The following is a 22,205-nucleotide window of genomic DNA, read 5'->3' as shown; positions in this document are numbered from 1 at the left end:
TGGGAATACGACAAACAACGAAGGCGTACAAAAAACAAAGTTCACAATAGGTCTTCAGAAACTTTCGTTATGGTGATTATACGCGGGGTCTTTTGTTTTCTTTTTTTAATATAGGTAGGACATTAGGGAATATAGTAACTAGAGCTTGGTGGCACAACCCACCACCCCGTTCCAAAGGGGACGCTCATAGCATCCATCCATCCAGCCTGTAACAGTGTAACAGTTTTGTTGTCTAGACAACACTTTCTAATCGTGCAATGTGCCGGCACAACGTGAACCGTAACGGATGACGTCAATGGCACACAGACATCTGTAAATACCTTCACGGATAATCTACCGGGTGTATTTTAGAATATACGTGTATGTTTTTACATGTCGCGTGTGGCATATGGCACAACTTTTGTCCTTGAGCTGGAGTACTAGAAGAGGCGGACATTACGTGCAGCTAACAAAGGTTTACTCAGTAAGTTTTACTGGCTTTACAACATATACTGCGATTTAAGAACGGCATCGTCTGGCCCGCGCCATCCTAGTTTAGCGCCGACCGCGTGGGGCACGGAAGAAGACGAGGCCTCGTGCATCCCGTTGGTCAGTCGGTTACAGGGGTCAGCCACAGAGACGTATTTGATGCCGTATGCAGTTACATAGTCAACAAAACGAATAACTTTTTGATTTTTGTCTCGTAATTTGTTTGTTTTTGTATGTTTCCTTGTCTCCCTTTCCTGACTTTTTTTTTTTCTCGTTGAATAAGTAGCACTACAAAAGAATCGTTTCAGCACGCAGTTGTTGGCCCCAGCCTTAACATCGTCACCACCAGTTGGTCAGCGATTCCGGCGGCGTCCACGGCCGAGCCCGCCCTGCTTCCGTTGCTGCAAGCGAAAGGCGAGTGGTGTCCCCTGCGTCGGCGACACGTAGGCAAGAGCTGCGCTTTGTCTGTGTCGCAGGCTTTCCACGCCCCTGTGCAGCGTCGCTATATATACCACAAAGCATTATAGAAATTACCAGTGGTTTTAATCGAAATGCTGGTGCTGATGTAGTTGCAGGTATTAGTGTGTGGAATATTGCGCAGTCATACTGTATGCTTATGTTCTCGGGATTTATATCTCATTATCTGTAATCTCGTACAAGTTTTGCGGTTAAAGAATAAACAATAGTCGTTTCTTTTTTAAAACTTCAATGCAGTATCGTCCCCAGCTGCAGCCATAGCTCTAAACTGTTATCGTCCTCTCCTATGCACTGTAAAATAATTTGCACCCTTACTTACATTTAAAGGTGTGAAATATTTTACGGTTTAGTTGCTGATAACTATCATCCCGCCGCAGCTTGTACGCCTTGATGCCAGCAAAGGACGGGAGATGGGCTGCAGAGACGGGTTGCACTTTGTTTAGACACAAGGATAGTTCAGTTTCTCTATGGAGGGAGTAAAATAAAGCAGAGCGATTTCTGATACTCCCTCGACAGTAACTCCCGAAATGAGTGTTAAATATGGCACGAGCAGTTGCTCATTCCCAAAGGAGCTGCTAGAAGTAGTTATTTAAGTGTATAATGCTGCTGGACAAAAATTCTAAGAGGAGATAATATCTTTACGAAGCCTAACCCTGCCATTATACCTGTGTACTCGTGGTACCACACCAGGAACTCGTGTGGAAAGAAGTTTAAACGAAATTAAAAGTAGTGTCATGTGCGAGGACGCAAGGACAAGAACACAAAGATGTAACGATTCGATCCAAAAACGCGTTTCTTTCTTGCGCTAACCACGATGAGAGAAACCCATACACTAGCAAACGTGCCAACTGCAGTCAAAATACGTGGGACCTATCAGGCAGGCACATTACCGAGTCCTAGGCCCGTCGTAATGACGGATTGCGTGATTTCATAACTTGCACCTGTCTTGGGAGAGATTTCGGAAACACTCGAACGTCGGTCGCCCTCCATAAGAGTACGATTGGCTTGAGTGTTACGCCCCGCCGTGCTCATCCGTCGGCGACGATCACGTTTCTCGTTGTCAGCCTCTTCCGTGAATTCCTTGTGCCATCAAATGCTGTAAAGCAGTGATTTGGGCTTGTTGGTAAGACATCGTGAGGCTTATAGCGCGTTAAAAAGACAAGGACGAAGGTGAGACGTGACACACACAGGCGCTAACTTGCAACAATCTTTATTTCGAGCAAGGGACCCATACATATATACAACTTTTTCGCGTACATCATACATGCGCTGTTTACAAAATACCTTTACACACTATTGCGCAGGTACGATAACTCTTTGTGGGAAAGGGCAATGGATGGTTTGGACACACAGTTATCGCCAAGCCTATCAATCAGTTCCGCTTCTATAATTTCGCGAGTTAACCTACCTCGGGCTTTTCCCACAATGGAGCAGTCTTTGTATGCTGGAGCACACGTCGAATGGTCGCCATCATCCACCCCGGCAACAGTGTAGCTGCAATGCCTGCAGTGGGCATCAAGAAACCCGCCCCGCTTTTCTGCTACATTGTGCCGGTGTTCCTTTAAACGCTCGTTGAGGCACCTTCCGCTTTGCCCGACGTAGTTTTTCCCACACTTTCCCTTGCTCGAAATAAAGATTGTTGCAAGTTAGCGCCTGTGTGTGTCACGTCTCACCTTCGTCCTTGTCTTTTTAACGCGCTATAAGCCTCACTTGTGCCATCATTTTCAGAAGTCTCCCTATACCATGGCTGCCGCTAATATTCCTACTACGGCGCCAGAGCCAGACAAGGAAGGAGAGGGCGACGAAGAAGAAATCGCCGAGGAAAAAGCCAAGTCAAGACCACCGCCCGGGTCGCCTGTTCGCGCCACGTGGGGCAGTCAGTTGGAACTGTTCCTCGCATGTCTGGGCCTGTCGGTGGGGCTGGGAAACTTCTGGCGGCTACCTTCCCTCATCAGCGCCAACGGCGGAGGTGCGTCCCTTACACTGTAATTAGAAGAACGTCTTTTGTGTGCGTGTGCGTGTGCGTGCGTGCGTGTGTGTGCGCGCGTGTTTGTGTGTGTGTGCGCGCGTGTGTGCGTGTGCGTGCGCGCGCGCGTGTGTGTGTGCGTGCGTGCGTGCGTGCGTGCGTGTGTGTGTGTGTGTGTGTGTGTGTGTGTGTGCGTGCGTGCGTGCGTGCGTGTGTGTGTGTGTGTGTGTGTGCGTGCGTGCGTGTGTGTGTGTGTGTGTGTGTGTGTGTGTGTGTGTGTGTGTGTGTGTGTGTGTGTGTGTGTGTGTGTGTGTGTGTGTGTGTGTGTGTGTGTGTGTGTGTGTGTGTGTGAGACTTGCTGGCATTGTCGTAGCAATAACTGTCCGCAGGAACACTTTCGAATGCTTAATGCTTCAGAGCGTGCTCTCTGGGGAAATGCTAGTGTGATTCATAACCTAAGACATTCAGGGCTTACGGGCTAGTGCACTTTTCACAGCGGGGAGTATACATTAGGGATTTGCTACGTTGGGGTGAAACAACATGTCGAATATGGCTGACGGCTCAAGAAGGCTAGATGCTTTTCTGGAGACGGGTGGCTGTGTTACCTGATAGGGAGTTCCCTGTAACGCAATAAGTATCGTAGCTCCTTATAATTATGAGTGCGCGTAACATCCAAATAGGTGTTGTTTAACGTTCCTAAACAGCAAACTAGATTTACGAGTGACGCCATATATAGTGGAGGAGGAGTTCCGACTTTGTTTTGTCTTAGTAAGGTGGCTGCTGATTGGGCCAGTTCCGTATTAAACGTGAGCAGTGCAAAAAGCAGCACGGTCACGAAGACGAGACGGGACGAGTGGAAGTCGGCGCTCGTCCCCGTGCATGCTTTTGCGCTGCTCACGTTTACTTCGCTTTGATCACCTGCAGCCTTCGTTAAGACGCGCGGTGCACGGGCTGCCCTGCGATTCCTCTCCTCCGGCCGGAATGCATTATTGGTCGCGGTTTTGCTGCTCTGGTGAGCGAGTCTCGGCCTCCAGGAATCGAACTCACCACCTTGTGCTTAGCAGGGCCAATGAGCCATGGTATAGCAGGTGGCTGTTGTTTAGCGTCGAATCTTTGACAATGGATCTGAATATAGATTCAGTGAATGATTCATTCATTCATTCATTCATTCGCCTATTTTTTAGTGCTACCGTCTTAATGCAGCACCTGCATCACGAGACACGGTAGTAGAAGGCGCTCCGGAATCATTTCGACCATGTAGGTATCATTGATGTTCGCCTAAATCAAAGTATACAAGAGTTCCTGCATTGAGTCTACGTCCTAATGAGGCCGCCATGTCGAAAAATAGTCGTTGAGCCAAAGTTACAGATGCTGTGATAAATGCCACAATTTTTTTTCTAGAGTTTCTGAACTCGAAAAAAAGAAGTGATACCGTCCCGTAAACAGCGCGTAGTTGCATCCCTCGTTATCCCTTCACCCATAATAGGCCGAGCTTACAGCAAATCCTTGAATAGGGTCAAATCCCCCAGACTTTCCATGTTTCCTGCATGCAGTCGCCTTCCTGGTGATGTACTTGCTGCTCTCCATCACGGTGGCCAAGCCCATCTTCTGCATGGAGCTCTTCCTGGGACAGTTTTCCAGCCAGGGCTCAGTCGGCGTCTGGCGATGCGCACCCATCGGCAAGGGTGCGTCATGCGACTCTTTCAATTATATCTCGGCGATGCCGTCGTGCTGGGCGCACCGCTTTTCATCGCGTAACCGAAACTGAAGACGGACGGACTCTGTGGGCGGACTAAAAAGCAGCCTAATAAGACGTACAGCTCGCAAGCGTATGCCACAGTCAAGCAGTCGGCGCCAACTACGCAGATGTTTGCGGCGGGATTCGGCGCCGCTGAACCACGTCATCCTCGACACTCGGATTGAATGAGCGATGAATGCACCGTGTTAGTCTTTCTCAGTCCTTGGGAGGAAGGCCAGCTCAATACTGACCTTGTATGGCAGAATGACTCGGGTGTGTACTTTAACGGAGACCGCCTGGCCAGAGAACATGTACACCCGTGTGCTCGTTAACCACATTGCCGGTCTCCGATAGACGCGCAACGGAGCCGCTCAGCGGACTCGGCGAGTTCCCAGTTACACTGAGCATGTGACAGCCTCTCTCGAATCGGTATAATGTTTCGCTCTAACCGTCGAAAACTGAGATGGTCAATTAGAGACACAAGCAGTGAACTCGATGTATATAAGCTCGATAATAAACGAAGGAAACGAAACATGAAACAAGAAAAGTAAAATGGGGCCTGAAAGGCTTAAGGACCATGACACGGAAGTAAATAGTGCCCTAAAACGCCAAGATTAATAAACGATCATGAATTTTTCAAAGATGAAATTTCATGTTTAATCAAGGCTGTCGAGGATTTTATATATAGCACCTGCCCTCATCTTTGGTCCCTTCGTTCTTTTCAGTTTTCGTAGGTCTTTCTCGCACTCGCTCGTGCTGTTTTGTCGCTCTCCTGCAGCGTACGCAATGAGCGTGCGAAAAAGCGTCGGAAGGTAATTCGACCCCGAGGCATCGGCGTCAGCATGGGCTTCGTGAGCGCGCTGGTGAGCTGCTACTCGGTGCTGCTCATGGCCTACGCGATGCTCTTCGCCGGGCACTCGCTGTCGCTGCCCTGGGCCGCGTGCAGCGACCAGTGGGGCGCGGGCTGCTTCGTGCGCCGGCCGGGTTCGGTGCGTGTCAGTCATGCGCGGGCACGTACCGCTGCTGGCAAAGGCGCTTTCGAAGACGAGGTATCCGACAGAATTCACGCCACTGTAACGCTCCTTCCTTTCTCCAGCACACAATGCGACGCGCTGCGTGTTCTTGGCGTCCCACTGTGCATGCTCGAGTGGAGTTTCGCTTCTGTATCTTTGGTATTCGTGCAATGGCGGGTAAGCGGACGCTCAGAGGCTTAATTTCTTTTCCAGAGATTCAGCCGTCTTTAAGATATGTTGGCGATCAGCGTTGCATCTGTCAGGATATTTTAGTAAGCAGAAAGTTAGGTATATCAATGGGTGAGCATAAACAGTTCTTGTTGAAATATAAGTGCGCGCACTTGCGTGGAAGTACATATCAGTTGTCAACAATACCACATCCGAGTGGCTAAGTTAGTGGAAAAAAAAGAAACCAAGCTCCAGCTCAATTACACGTTTCCTCCTTCTTCATTCTGTCGTTATATTGTGCGCCAGTCGGATGAAATATTAAATAAATCATTTGAGAGCCTTGTACACGCAGTCTCCAGCTTTCAGTATCCCTTAGGAAACTTGCGAAGGCACTATATAGCCAGGTTTCTCGCCAGGCATTTCTGCAAGAAAATTTACGCTAGAAACCATTCTTACGCCGACCTAGCGAAGGGGCAGAAAAGACGTCTGCCGTGAGCATGGCGCGCGCCACGTGCGCCAGGTGAATCGCAACGCGTGCACAGCACGGGCTCCGCTCGGCGGCAGCAGCCAACCGAGCTGTGCATCAATGCACTTTCCTCGACTGTGCGACTGCGTCTCCGACGCGACGCCTCGAGCGCGAACAGGCTGGCGTATTTTGCAGGGGAGCACGTTCGCGGAAGTAGCGGAGGATCCCGTTGATGCTGCTCTAGCAAAATCTGGGTCGTATCCACACGAGAGTCTACACAAATTCAACTCTCTACCTTGCACAGTTCTGTTGGACTGATTTGACAGAACTAATACGGGGCTACTCGGACATAAAACGCGCGCTCTTCGATTTAAAAACAAAAAAATTCTCGACACAGGGCAGGCTGTGCGCTGACGGAAAGAGGACTCACGTCCCGCACGCAGGTTCCCTGCAGGGACACGAACCGGTGGTTCGCCGAACACTACGCTCGCGCCAACCTGAGCCGAGGGCGCACGGTGTCGTACGAAGGCCTCGTGTTCCGCGTGCCCGAACGTGTCTTCGACAACATCTCGGACAACCGCCAGCACGGAACGAGCACCGCTGCCGAGCAGTTCTACTTGTACGCCGCTGGCCTGACCGGCTCTTTGTTCTTGAGACGCCGGCTGCTGTCAAGAATCGCGCATCATTCAAACTACCTCGTAACAATCTGCATGCCATCTATGTGCGATCACCACGCAGAGTGTATCAATTGCGTTAGAGGCGACCTCCGTGTGTTGGGAAGGGTTCGTATTGGATACCGAACCATCACTTCCATCGCTTGTGTATAAGTAGTCAGTGACACGATTTGTGATCCCAACCGAAGGTCCACCCGGTTTTTATCTTTTTCTCTCCCCACCAAGTTCGCCCCAAAGCGGTTCTCGAGAGCAGCTCCCTAAAGATACTCATCTCTATGTAGTAACAGTGACTATGTGCAGCCTAACTAAGATAATGTAATTTTGGCATCTTCCTATAGCTTCTAATGTCAACTGAGAACAAAATGTAGCCAAGGCAGTCCGTGGAGGTAAAACTACGAAAAACATTGTTAAGATAACTTGTTATTGGACTAATCGGTTTATACTCGGCGAAGCCGTTGTAGCGGACATGGCAGAAGCAACGGAAGACCGCGGGCGCTGCTGTGTCGTCACGTGTCGCCCAGTCTTTTTTTGTCTACAGCTTCGTTTGCGCTACACTGGCTTCACCGACAAACATTGCTCTCGGGAAATATGTCACGTGGCGTGGCGAAATCACGTGGCGAAAATAGCCAAGCGATTAAGCAAAGAGCTGCAGCGACAAGATTGTTTACAAGCTGCTACGACGGTGCGTGAACAAGATGGCTACGCGTGCGAGTCTGCAGAAAAGCGTGGCAGAGCCGCTCAGTTCGTTGGGCTGCGGGCGCCGTAAAGCCTGTGCTCGGCAGAATAGGAACGAAAAAAAAATGCGTTGGGGAACTCGGGACAAGAAGGTGCGGCCGCAATCTGCGGTGCGCCATGACAAGACGCCACAAAGGAGGCGCCGTTTGACTGGCGTTGTTTCTGAAGGTGTCGTGTCGGGACAGCGATGTTGCCGCATTTTCGCGCAAGAAATACGAGGTTGATGCCGACACGAAACGATGTGGCCCAACGGATACTAGACAGTATAGGTCGTTTGCGGCTCTGGCAGAGCCAGCATAGCAGCAACGCCGTCACCACAGACATTGCATCACGTGCTCAAGAACCCGAAGAGCTGGCACGAGTTCGGGACTTTCAAGACGAAGGCACAGAACGTCGTCGCGGAGCGGGACGCGCAGGGGCTGCGCGATCCAAAGAGTCACCGTTGTTCGACGCCGTCCCGCTGCCTTCGTGAATGCATCCAAGGAGAACGCTGCCGCTCTTGCCGCAATGACGATGTTTGTTTGTACAGGTTTTCCCAGCTGTCGTTAGCCAAGCTGCTGGAAAAACTGTTGTTATAACTGATTATGGGACCTGTGTTAAGTTATCAACCCTCTTCTTCCTCCAGGATAATTTCCTGCGCCGGTTACCTTTCTAATTAGCGAACATTTAAAAGCTAATTTTTCATTTGGGCGTGACTTCCGATTCGAAAGCTGTTGTTGCGTCCGAAAACATTTTATTTGGTAATTTTTAGTGCGTTATGTCTTTTTTTTCTGCGAATTACTCGTAACGCGAGAGAAAATAACAAGTGCGGCTTGATTACGCGCTTGCGAATTGGCCCCTTTGGCCGGACACGACAGACTGTCGGGCAACACTGTCGGCTTCCACTGATTGCGTGTTCGGCGTGAAGCCTGTTACGCAACGAGCAGGCGGTTGCCGAGCGATTGGCTCCCTCGTGTCACTTTTGGGCCGCGTGCATTGCGTCGCAGTGCGAGGGCACGCAGTCACGCGCTATTTCGCGCGATACCCGTAAAGCACGGGAAAAATAATTTACATGCTTTCAGATTTCCGAGTGGATGGCACGCGCTTATGTCGAATGTTAAAAACTTGTTTAAATAACATTCTTTAATTAGCCACGTAATCAGTACTCAAACGTTCTCCAGGGCCGGTATTTTGTAGCGATGCCTTTTTCGATTCTATGCTTTTTCAGACTTTTCGCGCTTGGCCACTGTCTGCCCACATTATCAAAGCGATCAGGCGGCCGCGTGTGGTGGATGATAAGAATAGCATAGAATAAGGCATCGCTACAAAATAGCGACCCAGGGTACCATGTCTGGGCGAATGATTCGATCACATTCTGTCACGACATCAGATTTTTGTGGATTTCTTCTCCATTGATATAGGCCAGTGCGAAATCATCTTTAGCTTCACTTTGGAGTGGTAAGTGGCACACCGGAGCACAGCGCGGTAGGTAGGATGTTGTGCTTGGGTCACGTGCGCTTGATTTATTTACGCTGGCAAGCGTTTAACAAGCAAACATTCGCGCGTTTTCTACAACTATTATGCGGCTGACTGCTCAAGTTCCCGTCATTATTGGCATGAAAACGGAGCCTGTGTTTCTGTAAGTGCGTTCGTTGCATCGTCACATTGTGGCTTCCGCGACTATTACGCCTCGAGAATGCACTCCTATTAAGGTTTTGTACCCGGTGGAAGATCGTTATTGCTGCTTGAAATGTTAGTGCATGGTTTCGACTAAGAACAAAGTCGACGCAATGGTAGCGAGGGTCGCATCCACGGCGAGCGCAGTCGACGAGCACTGTGAGCAGTAGTATCGATTTATTGCAGCTTGTAGGACAACCCGCGACTTGAGATTTGTAGCGACTAGGATATTGTCACGTGGTAGTGACTGCGAAGAAAGCAGCCAAACTGAGAAAGACACAACTAGCGTTTTATTGGGCGAACTTGTGCCCTCAAAAACAGGCTACACTCAAGAATGGCCACAGCAGTGAACACAGTCGGCGATCGTCGAAAATCTGATCAGCGGGTCAAGTGCGTCGGCTTTTATACAACAGTCGTCGAATGTTCCAGACTAATCGTTGGGAGCCGCGTGCCTTCCCCAAAGATCTACACCATTCGCGTCAGGCGATGAAATCAGATAACACAAGCTTCGGCGACAACAGACAGCGGATAGAAGCATCGATAACTTTCCAGAAACTTCGGATACATGCAGGCGCATCCCGCGCTAGCTGTGCGCTAACATTTGTTAGGCGGTGAAATGTGGTCGCCCGGTAAAGAAAAGTACACGTGTCAATACCCCCCTCTTAAATAGCATCGACCCGATGCTGCAAACAAACGAAAGTAATAAAGAAGCACTCGTAGCAAAGAAAACAACAAAATAAGAAACGTTCGTTAGCGTCGGTAAAAGGGTTTAAGACGCACCACGTGGACCACTTCAGGTCGTGTGCGGCGCCGCTGTGAATGCGAAATGCCGTCTGGCATGACCTCATAGTCCAGTGCGCCAATATGTCGAATGACCTTGTAGGGTCCGAAATAGCGTCGCAATAGTTTCACACTCAGTCCTCGTCTGCGTATCGGGGTCCATACCCAAACACGGTCGCCGGGCTGGTATCGTCGTCGGAGGTTGTAGTGTCGGCTGTCGGTACGCTGCTGGTTCTTGATCCGTGGGCGGGCGAGCTATCGGGCTTCTTCGGCGCGCTGGAGATAGGTAGCGACGCCAAGATTCTCCTCATCAGTGACGTCCGGCAGCATGGCGTCGAGCGTCGTCGTCGGGTTCCTGCCGTAAACCAACTTGAATGGCGTGATCTGTGTTGTTTCTTGCACCGCCGTGTTGTAAGCGAATGTTACGTACGGCAGGACGGCATCCCACGTCTTGTGTTCGACGTCGACGTACATCCCTAGCATGTCGGCGAGGGTCTTATTCAGCCGCTCCGTAAGACCATTCGTCTGTGGGTGGTAGGCCGTTGTCCTCCTGTGCCTTGTCTGACTGTATTGCAGAATGGCCTGGGTGAGCTCCGCTGTAAAGGCCGTTCCTCTGTCGGTGATGAGGACCTCTGGGGTGCCATGACGCAGCAGGATGTTTTCGACAAAGAATTTCGCTACTTCGACGGCGCTACCTTTCGGCAGTGCTTTAGTTTCAGCGAAGCGGGTGAAGTAGTCCGTCGCCACGACGATCCACTTATTTCCGGTTGTTGACGTCGGAAAGGGTCCCAACAAGTCCATCCGGATTTGCTGGAATGGTCGGCAAGGAGGCTCGATTGGCTGTAGTAATCTGGCTGGCCTTGTCGGTGGTGTCTTGCGTCACTGACAGTCTCGGCAAGTTCTGACATAACGGGCGACGTCGGCGGTCAGGCGGGGCCAGTAATACCTTTCCTGTGTCCTCGATAGCGTCCGGGAAAATCCGAAGTGTCCAGCGTTCGGATCGTCATGTAGGGCGTGCAATATTTCTGGACGCAGTCCTGACGGGACAACAAGAAGGTAGCTGGCGCGCACTGGTGAGAAGTTCTTCTTTACGAGTAGGTTCTTTTGAAGCGACAACGAAGACAATCCTCGCTTAAATGACCTAGGGACCACGGCGGTGTGCACTTCCAAATACTCGATGAGGCTTTTCAACTCCGGGTCTGCTCGCTGCTGTTCAGCGAAGTCTTCTGCGCTTAAAATGCCAGGGAAGGCGTCGCCATCTTCGTCATCTTGCGGCGGCGAGTCGATGGGGGCGCGTGATAGGCAACCGGCATCAGAGTGCTTTCATCCGGACTTATAGGTTACAGTGATATTATATTCTTGCAGTCTTAGGCTCCACCGCGCCAGCCGTACTGAAGGATCCTTTAAATTCGCTAGCCAACACAAGGCGTGATGGTCGCTGACGACTTTGAATGGCCTGCCATATAGGTAAGGACGAAATTTCGCTGTAGCCCGAACGATGGCGAGGCATTCCTTTTAGGTTGTAGAGTAATTGCCTTCCGCTTTTGACAACGACCGGCTAGCGTAAACTGTCACGTGTTTATGTCCATCTTTTCTCTGGACTAGGACGGCACCGAGGCCTAGGCTACTGGCGTCAGTGTGGATTTCGGTATCGGCGTGCTCGTCGAAGCGCGCAAGTACCGGCGGCGACTGCATGCTCCGTCTGAGTTCTTGAAATGCGTCGGCCTGCGGCGTTTCCCACTTGAACTCGACGTCACATTTAGTGAGCTGTGTCAGCGGCTCAGCGATGCGTGAAAAGTCCTTGACAAATCGCCAGTAGTAGGCACACATGCCAAGAAATCTACGCACTGCCTTCTTGTCGATGGGCTGCGGGAACATTGCGATGGCAGCTGTCTTCTACGGGTCGGGGCGGACTCCAGACCTGCTGATGACGTGGCCTAAGAACAGAAGCTCATGGTAAGCGAAGCGGCACTTTTCCGGCTTCGGAGTGAGCCCTGATGACTTTATGGCCTCTAGTACTGTCGCAAGCCGCCTAAGGTGATCATCGAAATTTTCGGCGAAGACGACGACGTCATCCAAGTAGGCAAGACAGGTCTGATACTTCAATCCTGCTAAAACCGTGTCGATGACGCGCTGGAACGTTGCAACTGCCGAGGAGAGTCCGAATGGCATGACCTTGAACTCGTAGAGGCCGTCTGACGTGATGAAGACGGTCTTTTCGCGATCTCTCTCGTCGACTTCTATTTGCCAGTAGCCAGACTTCGGATCCATCGACGAGAAGTATGTATTTTGCGTTGCAGAGCCGATCTAATGCGTCGTCTATCCGTGGTAGGGGGTATACATCCTTCTTTGTGATTTTGTTCAGTCGACGATAATCGACGCAGAAACGTAAGGTTCCGTCCTCTTCCTTCACCAAGACAACAGGGGATGCTCATGGGCTTATCGACGGTTGGATGATGTCGTCGCGCAGCATTTCGTCGACTTGTTGTCTTATAGCTTCACGTTCTAGCGGCGAAACTTGGTAAGAGCTCTGGCGGAGTGGGCGAGCGCACTCCTCGGTGATTATGCGATGCTTGGCGACTGGTGTTTGTCGAATCCTCGATGACGTCGAAAAGCGGCCTTTGTATCGTCGGAGCAGACTTCAGAGCTGTTCTTGCTTAATCATGGGGAGACTTGGATTAATGTTGTAGTCTGGTTCGGGAACCATGGTCGTCGAGGTAGATGCGGCGGAATCCGAGAGGACAAACGCATTACTGGTTTCCAGAATTTCCTCTATTTACGCGATCGTCATGCCCTTGTTGATGTGCTTGAACTCCTGGCTGAAGTTTGTCAGCAACACTATAGTTGTCCCTCCGTGCAGTCGAGCGATCCCTCTTGCGACGCAAATTTCACGGTCTAGCAGTAGACGTTGGGTCAACCTCGACGACGCCTTCTACGTCGGCAGGCGTTTGGTGCCTACGGAGATGACAATGCTGGAGCGAGGCGGGATGCTAGCTTGACTTTCGAGCACGCTTAAGGCATGGTGACTACGAGAGCTCTCCGGCAGTGTCGCTCGATCTTCCGACAGCGTTATCGACTTCAACTTCAGGTCGATGATTGCGCCGTGTTGGTTCAGGAAGTCCATGCCGAGAATGACGTCTCGCGAACACTGTTGGAGGATAACGAAGGTGGCAGGGTAAGTCTGGTCATGAACGGTAATTCTTGCCGTGCAGATTCCAGCGGCGTGATGAGGTGTCCTCCAGCGGTCCGAATTTGAGGGCCTTCCCATGGAGTCTTAACCTTCTTCATCTGGGCGGCGATGTGTCCACTCGTTACGGTGTAATCGTGTCCACTAAGGCGGTAACTGCGTGGCCGTCGAGAAGCACGTCGAGGTCGGTGTTTTTTTTGTCTGGCGTTGCAGTTAGGTCTTGACGTCGGATCACGGCTGCGTCGTGTTGAACTGAAGCTGGAACGTCGCGTCGTCAAGTCGTCTTTCATGGTGTAGTCTTGGCTTCTTGACTTCGTCGAGACGGTGGCGTGTCGTTATTATGTCGTCGAGATGGTCTCTTCGGCGTCTTCGTCGGCGGCGGAGGATCTTCGTCAGTTCGACGAACAGCAACCGCACCTCCATCGGTTGCTGCTTTTAGTTTTCCGGATATGGGCTCGCTGACCGGCCCCGGGCTGGGCCAGTGTATGGTCGGCGCTGCGGTGACAGGTAAGCGGCCTGGTGACGGCGAACGGGACGGTTGTCGAGCGCTCCACTCAGTGGCGGCGAGGTAGTCGGCGATATCGCGAGGTCGTTCACCAAGCTGAATGAATGAATGAATATATTATGTTTAATGGCGCAAGGTTTCACCAAGCTGTGGTCGCGGCGCATTAACGGCGAACCCTCGCCGCCCCATTTCCCGGTATCGGCGGTAGACGTGACCCGCTTCTCCGCAGTGGTAGCAGAGTGGGCGGTGGTCAGGAGCGCGCCAAATATCCGTCTTCCTCGCATAACGGCGCTGGGCGACGGGCGGGCGTGCTGGCGGCGGCGGCGGTGGACGACGGAATTGTGGCGTTAAAGTTCCCTGGCGCGGTCGTGCAGAGGGGCCTTGGCGGCGGGCGACGGCGGCGTAGGTCATCGCTTCCAGCTGGGGCTGTGGTGATTTTGGTTGCATCTCAGGAACTCCAAGGGATCGCTCAAGCTCATCTTTGACGATTTCGGCGATTGAGGCTAGTTGAGGCTGCGATCTGGGGTACAACTTTTGCAGCTCTTCCCGTACGACCGCTCTGATAGTATCCAGATCGTCGGTGGCCAACGATTGAATTCCTGTGTAGTTGGTAGAGTTCGTGCGGCGGTTGAATTGGCGGTTCCGCATTTCGAGTGTCTTCTCGACACTGGTTGCCTCACGAAGGAACTCGGCGACGGTCTTCAGTGGGCTTCGTATCATTGCGCCGAAAAGTTCTTCCTTCACACCACGCATGAGAAGGCGGACTTTCTTCCCCTCGGGCATATCTGGGTCGGCGTGGCGAAACAGACGGTTCATTTCTTCCGTGAATATGGCATCGTTCTCGTTAGGTAGCTTCACTCGGGCGTCCAGCATGGCTTAGTCCCTTTCCTTGCGCACGACGCTCATAAAGGTGCGCAGGAAAACGCTACGGAATAGGTCCCATGTTGTCATGGTCGACTCCCGGTTCTCAAACCATGTTCTGGCGGCGTCTTCTAAGGCGAGGTATACATGCCGCAGCTTGTCGTCGGAGTCCCAGTTGTTGAAAGTCGCGATTCGTTCGTAAGTCTCCAGCCAGGATTCCGTGTCTTCAGTAGCTGCTTCGTGGAAGGTCGGTGGGTCTCGAGGTTGTTGCAGGATAACGGGGGACGCTGGGGCAGCCATTGGGGTTGTCTTGGCCACGATCTTCTTTGTCGTCTCAGGTAGAAGTCCGTGCTCTGGGGGCAGTCCTTACAGTCGTCGGCTTTTATACGGCAGTCGTCGAACGTTCCAGACTAATCGTTGGGAGCCGCGTGCCTTCCACAAAGTTCTACACCATTCGCGTCAGGCGATGAAATCAGATAACACAAGGTTCGGCGACAACAAACAGCGGATAGAAGCATCGATAACTTTCCAGAAACTTCGGATAGATGCAGGTGCTTCCCGCGCTAGCTGTGCGCTAACATTTGTTAGGCGGCGAAACGTTAGAACGACAGAAAGCTGAGCTAGTTGGTAAGGATTCATTATGCAAACTAGAAGTGAGGCGTGCAGACAGGACACAAGAGTAGAGAAGTGGACAACACGAACGCCGACTATCAACTGAAGGGAGCACTGAGGCGAAGAGTTGATAGTCGGCGTTCGTGTTGTCCACTTCTCTACTCTTGTGTCCTGTCTGCACGCCTCACTTCTAGTTTGCATAATGGCGAAACGTTGTCGCCCGGTAAAGAAAAGTACACGTGTCAATATATGTATAGGGCTTTCAGATTATTCTTTTTACTCCAAAGTTCTCGGCATACTTAACGTTGGAGAAGGCGCGCATATTTTTACGGGCTAGGATATTTCCCGGACGATTCAGTGTGTTGTCAGACATAGCAAGCACTTTCAATGTTGAACTAGTGCTTTTGTTTCGCTCAACGTGTTATGTTTCACAGACGCTATATATATATATATATATATATATATTCACAATGCACTGATGACAATGTCGATAAGCCTCGCAGAAAGCATCATGCATTCATTAGTAATACTAGAAATAAAGAAGTGTCGCGTTACCCATTATTCTTCATTTTCACCTACCTGCGCGAAATAGCTTCCGTAGACGCACATGGTTTCGAGGTACTCACTTCATGAAGTATACGCATGTAATTTGTACGCAAGATATTGTAAGAGCTTGCTCGGAAGGTTATAAATGGATTGAACAGCCAAAAAAGGTTACGGCGGTGTCTTATTTAGCAAGTACTTGTAAAACACCGTAGCTGATAAAATACGTGTTACATTCCAGCACATTACCCTATACCAACACGTTACGCTCGTACACAAAATTTTCCAGCTAATATAGTCGTACAAACTTAGTTCTTTAACGCCAAATATGTGCCGATTTTCAGCGATTTTAAGTTTAACGTTTGGCTCCAAGATTTATGTCAACATGTTTTGCTTCAACATGGTTGCACGCAAAAGTGACCTTTCATAAAGAAGGTAATAACATTCTTGTAGAATAATACCGGCCTATACGACTAACAGGTTACTGTTGCAAACTGATGAATCACGTCATTAGCAAAGCAATCGTGATGCATTTATTTAGAAAATTAGATGTTATAGCCAATGTAACACGGCTTTAAATAGAACTTTGGACAGCAGCCCAACTGTTACAGATTGCAGAAGGTTTCGCTTCAGTAATTCCGCATTCGAAACTGATGCTATATTTATTGGGTTCTCGAACTAGTACGATCCCGTCATGAATTCCCAACTAATTAGAAGCTTAGGTTCATTGGTATAGACAGCAAATTAATAGCATGGATTGCTACTGCCTATATGTCAAATCGTACGCAATTTGTCACCATCAATAATATTAAATTAGATTTGTTTGATGTTTACTCAAGCGTACGGCAGGGGTCGGTGTCAGGGCCATTATTATTTTCTCATATACGTTAATGATGTCGGTAATTGCGTTAAGGATGGCGTCAAAGTGAGGCTATTGGCCAACGATTTCGCGGTGTGCACTTGTAAGGGTGGTACAGATGACTAGAAGCAACTAAACTCGACCGTCACTAGATAAAGACACTCGATGATGCAATATGTGGGATATTCCAATTATCATCAATAAAACAAAGTACACGAGCATAAGCCATAAGGAGTCGTTGATTACATTTGAATATAAATTGATATGTTTTCATACAAAATGACATTTTTAGGTACAGCCATTACACCTAAGTTAAAGTAGGACGTTCACATCGAGAATGTATGCGCGAAAGCGTTCAGAACACTCGTGTTTTTCCGAAGCAAGTTCGCTGCGGCAGCTGCTGCTGTCTAGCCTACGAAACGTTGCTGCGACCATTCCGGGCAGTAAGTAGTGCTCAACGACAGGAGAGGGAGACAGCACTGACAAACAGCCGAGTGTCTTTATTCTTTCAGTCAGCATATGTATATACACTCTGCCGCTATCTCAAAGCACAACAGATGGCAATTGCAAATGAGATTGAAATTTGCTGCCCATGCGCGTGCTGATTTTCTGTTGCTTTTGTGCCTTGAGATAGCAGTAACGATATATATGCTGACTGAAAGAATAAAGCGTACCCAGGGGAAGGGGGCAACCGGGGGAAGGGGGGGGGGGGGGGGGGGTAGGCGGATGAAGGCCGGGCTCCCCTCCCGAAATTAAGCGGCATACCCCACATCCCGTCCACGCCACCACTCCTCCCACACATTCCTAAAGTGCTGCCAAATCAATGTTGAGACTTGACAGCTATTCGGTGGTCAACATCCTGCTGCCTTTCTCACTCCTTTTGGATGGTATTATTTATCGGCATGTCCTAGGGTGTGTAGGCCAGTTTTTTCATTGATTCAGTGCCCTTGCGATTAAATCGAGCAGCGTTCAGTTGTCATCATGTATTCAACGGTCACGCGCACCACTGTTCCTTCTTTACTTCAGCCTTCTTTGTTTAGGCTGATCCAGGGACCAGGAAATGGCTTCCGTTCGCAGTCAGCTGGTCTGCATGCTCGTGGAACGAGTTGGGGGCTGGAGAAACCTCCAGTTGCGTTTAACCTTTCCTTTTGCTTCATTATTTCCTCCAGTGACGGCTCGCCGCGATGCTGGCAGATCCTCGGAACCATATACCCGCGATGTGGGTTAGACAAGGTGTCAAATAAAATAATGCGAAACAGCGCCCATCCTCAGACCCTGCAATAACCCTTAAATCCATAAGCAATATGACTGTCATCGGCTACCTCGTCTGGTATTCCCCTAATTGTATAGCACTTTTCGTGCAGAATTGGCTACTGACAAGAGTCGCAAGGAGTTGAGAAATTAAGCGATGTACTAAGGGAGAGAGCGGAGGCAACAGCCAAACAGAAAGGAAAAACGAAAATTGACAACTTTACCCGTTGTTTATGATAATAGGTCTGGATCAGCATCTCTTTATTTAAAAAGGAAGTAGAGAAAACGCTGCCGGAAGTGGAGAATAATTTCGTGTGTTTTAAATGACACTTCTACAATTATCAGTCGAGCCACCTGACGAATTTGCTGCTGTGCTAATGTGGTTGTTTTTCTAACCTTCCGCGGTGGGCACAGTCAGTCTAGAACCGCAACGCCCTTAGCTCTATGTGGTTGTACAGGACCGGCGGCCACGCATCGTTACATAATTCCCAAATAGCAATACGAGTCGGTTTTGGCACTATATATATATATATATATATATATATATATATATATATATATATATATATATATATATATATATATATATATATATATATATATATATATATATATAGAGAGAGAGAGAGAGAGAGAGAGAGAGAATTCTTCCGTAGCTAATTAAAAGAACGCTACCTATAAAAATGGTAATTTTACACTTTCGCTTATTTACTTGTCCTTAGCAGTGTTCTTCCTGCGCTTCTTTCCTGCGCTAGTCCATTTGATGTCGTTCCGTATTTGCCAAGTGAAGGAGAGGAACTTCACAGGCGTGCCTTTGAGATGACCCTCATTTAATTTCCCTTTGGGGGTTTACGCGTGTTCGTGGCGCATGGTAGGCGTTATTCACATTTGCGCTAGTAAAGGCACCCGCCCCCGTCACTTCTATAGAAAAGTTACCTTGCCCCCCCCCCCCTAGTCACCCGGAAAAAAAAAAAAGAAATCCTGGGTACGCGCCCTGTTAGTCAACACTGTGCTCCATGTCCCTCTCTACGCGTCCTGTCGTTTAGCGGTGATTGCTGCTCGTATTCATGAACCAACCAGCCCGAATGCGTAGCCTTCTGCGACCGTTCCTCGAGCACGGTAGTACAGTCTAGAACCGGCGTCAGGTGTAACTTGCAGATTGGGCGGAAAGCATCCACAACAAGGCACTGCAGTTTATTTATTCCGAGCATTATCGCCACACTATAGCCCGAGTGTTCTTCGGTACGTAGCAGGAATACCTGCACTTGCTTGTCGACATCGAGCGGCTGCAATGAAGTTCATTTTCATGCTTCATGACGACTATGTCAGCACAGATAAAGACGAGCACTTTAGGCCGTTGTCGTGCTGCAGCCATCCCGGCGTACACACGCGGGCGGTACACTCACTCTCCTGTATTTTCCGAGATCTCGCGTGATGTGAAACGCGTCGTCGCGGGAAGTTGCCCAAACGGACTCTGCAGACAGGTTTGCGGTGAAAGTGGAATCGTACTTGCTCACATAATAAGAATAGTTTCATATGTACCGTTTTATTTGTATGTTTGGGTAAGCGAGACAGTAACCGCCTGTATGTCGTCGCCATTTGGCGCGCAGTTTTTGTTAACATTGTTTTGTTTGTTCAATGATTCGTTTATAGTACCTGTTTGTTGTTGTGTTATGAAAATACGTGTACCATGTGTGCTTCTGTGTGCACTTCATAACACACTTCCTGTAACAGCCTGTGCAAGGCCGACAGTATTTGTAAAATAAAATTTAAAAAACCCGAGAGCACCTATGCACTTCTTAGGAGTTGTGAATGCGAAAGCATTAATGTCCAATTGAATGCCGCTGAGCAGTCCTTCGAGTTTTGCGCTGCCAGTAATATACCATAGCGGTACGTGCTACCCGAGCCAGCAAGCAGCAGCAGCCTGCGGTGCCACCAAGGTAAACATACCTGGTAGCGATGCTGCCATAGAAGCCCATACGTTCAAAACATGGCAGTTCATGGAGCTTAGCGCCATCTGTGTGCTGAGGGAACACTTCCGCCAGAAGAAAAAAAAAACGGAAGACACTTTGTCGAGACTAAAGTGCGAAACGGCTGAAGCCTCACACCATTGCCAATGACGATTTGTTGCGTCGGAAACACCACGGAAGCACACAACCCGTACACTGTTATGTGAATGTTTGTTTGTTTATTAAATGCCTGCAACGTTGTTCTGGATAGAGTGTCTGTTAAATTAGCTTGTGGCCGCCTGGAACTGTTGCAGCGCTGTTTGTGGATCAGGGGGAGACGCGTCTTCCATGGCGATGTCGGGGTGTAGTTGGCCATCCTCATCGCCCACTTCGCTCGATTGACTTGTACTTGCTTGGCTTGCCGCGGCAAGATGGCGGTCACGGCGCTTCCGAGCTTCATTTGCCTTGGTACCCGGTGGTGGTGGTATAAACTTTATTTAATGAAGGCCAAAAAAGAACAGAAAATTAAGATGCCGCCGTTCCGGGGGTGGCCTTCAGGCTGCCGGTCATGGCCACCAGATCATGCCTGGCGGCGACTTCCGCTGCCCAGATCGTTAGCCGTAGCTGGACATCCGGCTCCGAGCTGGCCAAAGCAGCCTCCCACAGCTGCAGACTAGATACATGCCAAGAGGCAGGGGGAGTGTTTCGGGCATGAATACAGAATATGAGCATAGTCTGCTCGTGGGTGTCTGCACAGCGTGCATTAGGGTGAGAAGGCACCGGGGTGAATAAGGGCAGGAGAGAAGAAAGTGTGGGCCTGTAAATGGCGCCACATGCTCTGTTGGAGCTTAGACAGGGATTTGTGAGGGGGAGGGAGGGATAGGCGAGAGTTGCGGTAATGAAGGATGATGTCATGGAAGGTGAGGAGCGAGTCACGCGTGTCCATACCGGAGTGGAGGGGGCCAGCTCGGTCTGTCATCTCGCGAGCGATGGAATTTGCCGCCTCGTTGCAAGTTCCTCGGCGGCAGTGGAGGTGGGGGCAGGTATAGTGGCAACGGTCAGGGGAGCAAGTGTATGGGAAGTGGCGGCAAGGGCGTAGGCGGGTGGGAATTGTATGGCACGGCATCGATATACACAGCATTAGACTGTGAGCCATACTGGCGCCAGAGGGTTGAGGCGCGGGCAGAGCGGCGGGCGGCGTGATGCTCAGGGTGCATGTTCCTCGGAAGAGGGTTCATAGTGAGCATGGAAGATACAGAGGAGGGTAAGGGTGGGTTACACAGGCAGGGGACACAGGGCTCAAGCGGAGGGAAGGGAGAAGGGCTCTACCAGAGGGGGTGCGAGAAAGGCGGTCGAGTTGTGCCGTGCGATGGGCCTCCACAAGCTCTGAAAGAGTATTGTGGACGCCCATCGCCAGCAGACGAGAAGTGGGGGTGTAGGGAGGGAGTGCAAGGGCCGACTTGTCGGCTTGGCGGATGAGACAGTTCACCTTGTCTTCCTCGGTGCGAGCTAGAAAGAGATAGGGGAGGGAGTAGACAAAGCGGCTGAGAACGAAGGCCTGGACAAGACGACGGAGGTCGTGCTCACGCATGCCGTGGTGCCGGTTAGCGACACGTCGAATAAGTCGGACGATCCGCTGGACGGTGGTAGTTAGGCGGGAAAGGACGGCAGTGTGTTTGCCAATGGATTGGAGAAGGAGACCCAGAATGCCGAGGCAGGAGACAGAAGGGACGGAGTGCGCGTCAATAATGACGCTAAGGGTGAGGGAATAGGTGGCGGTCGTGCCTCGAGCCGGGAGGAGCAGAAGCTCCGACCTTGACGGGTAGCAGGCCAGCCCGACTGCGCGAGCATGACCGGCAACCGCGTCCGCGCCCGCCTGGAGGACGGCCTCCATCTCTCCAATATTTCCGGTGGTCACCCAGAGGGTGATATCATCGGCGTAGAAAGCATGGGACAGGTTAGGAATGGTAGCGAGAGCGCGTGCCATGGGGAAAAGAGTGATGTTGAAGAGAAGCGGGGAGAGGACAGAACCCTGGGGGGTGCCCCGATTTCCAAGAGTGAAATTAGAAGAGGAGAGAGGGCCGAATAAGATCTCAGCCGTGCGACGGGCAAGGAAAGCCGTGATATAACCGTGGATACGAGGACCCACGTTAAGGGTGGAAAGAGCATCTAGGATGGCGGAATGAAGGACGTTGTCAAACGCTTTCGTCATGTCCAGTGCCAAGACCGCACGAATGCGCTTGGCGTGAAGAGGGTGAAGAACTTCTTCGGAGAGCTGGAGCATGACGTCATGGGTA

General features: G+C 50.4%; 1 protein-coding gene across 6 annotated transcripts in view; it reads left to right on the top strand.

The window, feature by feature from the left end:
* The first annotated feature begins 571 nt into the window (after positions 1-571).
* The window catches only part of LOC135921811 (probable ATP-dependent RNA helicase DDX43), a 260,397-nt gene continuing 238,763 nt past the window's right edge, over positions 572-22,205 (top strand). The window contains exons 1-5 of one of the 6 annotated variants that reach the window (XM_070539820.1): positions 572-588; positions 777-882; positions 2,674-2,914; positions 4,465-4,596; positions 6,740-6,915. In XM_070539820.1, coding sequence (XP_070395921.1) covers positions 2,689-2,914; positions 4,465-4,596; positions 6,740-6,915 — 534 coding nt within the window. In that variant the 5' untranslated portion in view covers positions 572-588; positions 777-882; positions 2,674-2,688. Of the gene's footprint in view, positions 589-776; positions 912-2,673; positions 2,915-4,464; positions 4,597-5,525; positions 5,639-5,674; positions 5,699-6,739; positions 6,916-22,205 lie in introns of those variants that run through there. The other 5 variants (XM_065456144.2, XM_065456145.1, XM_065456146.1 and 2 more) reach the window with 5 other exon arrangements.

This window comes from Dermacentor albipictus, chromosome 6, assembly GCF_038994185.2.
Source record: "Dermacentor albipictus isolate Rhodes 1998 colony chromosome 6, USDA_Dalb.pri_finalv2, whole genome shotgun sequence".
NCBI lineage: Eukaryota > Metazoa > Arthropoda > Arachnida > Ixodida > Ixodidae > Dermacentor > Dermacentor albipictus.
The sequence above is the reverse complement of the archived record's forward strand: the minus strand, read 5'-3'. Positions and strand labels throughout refer to the sequence as shown.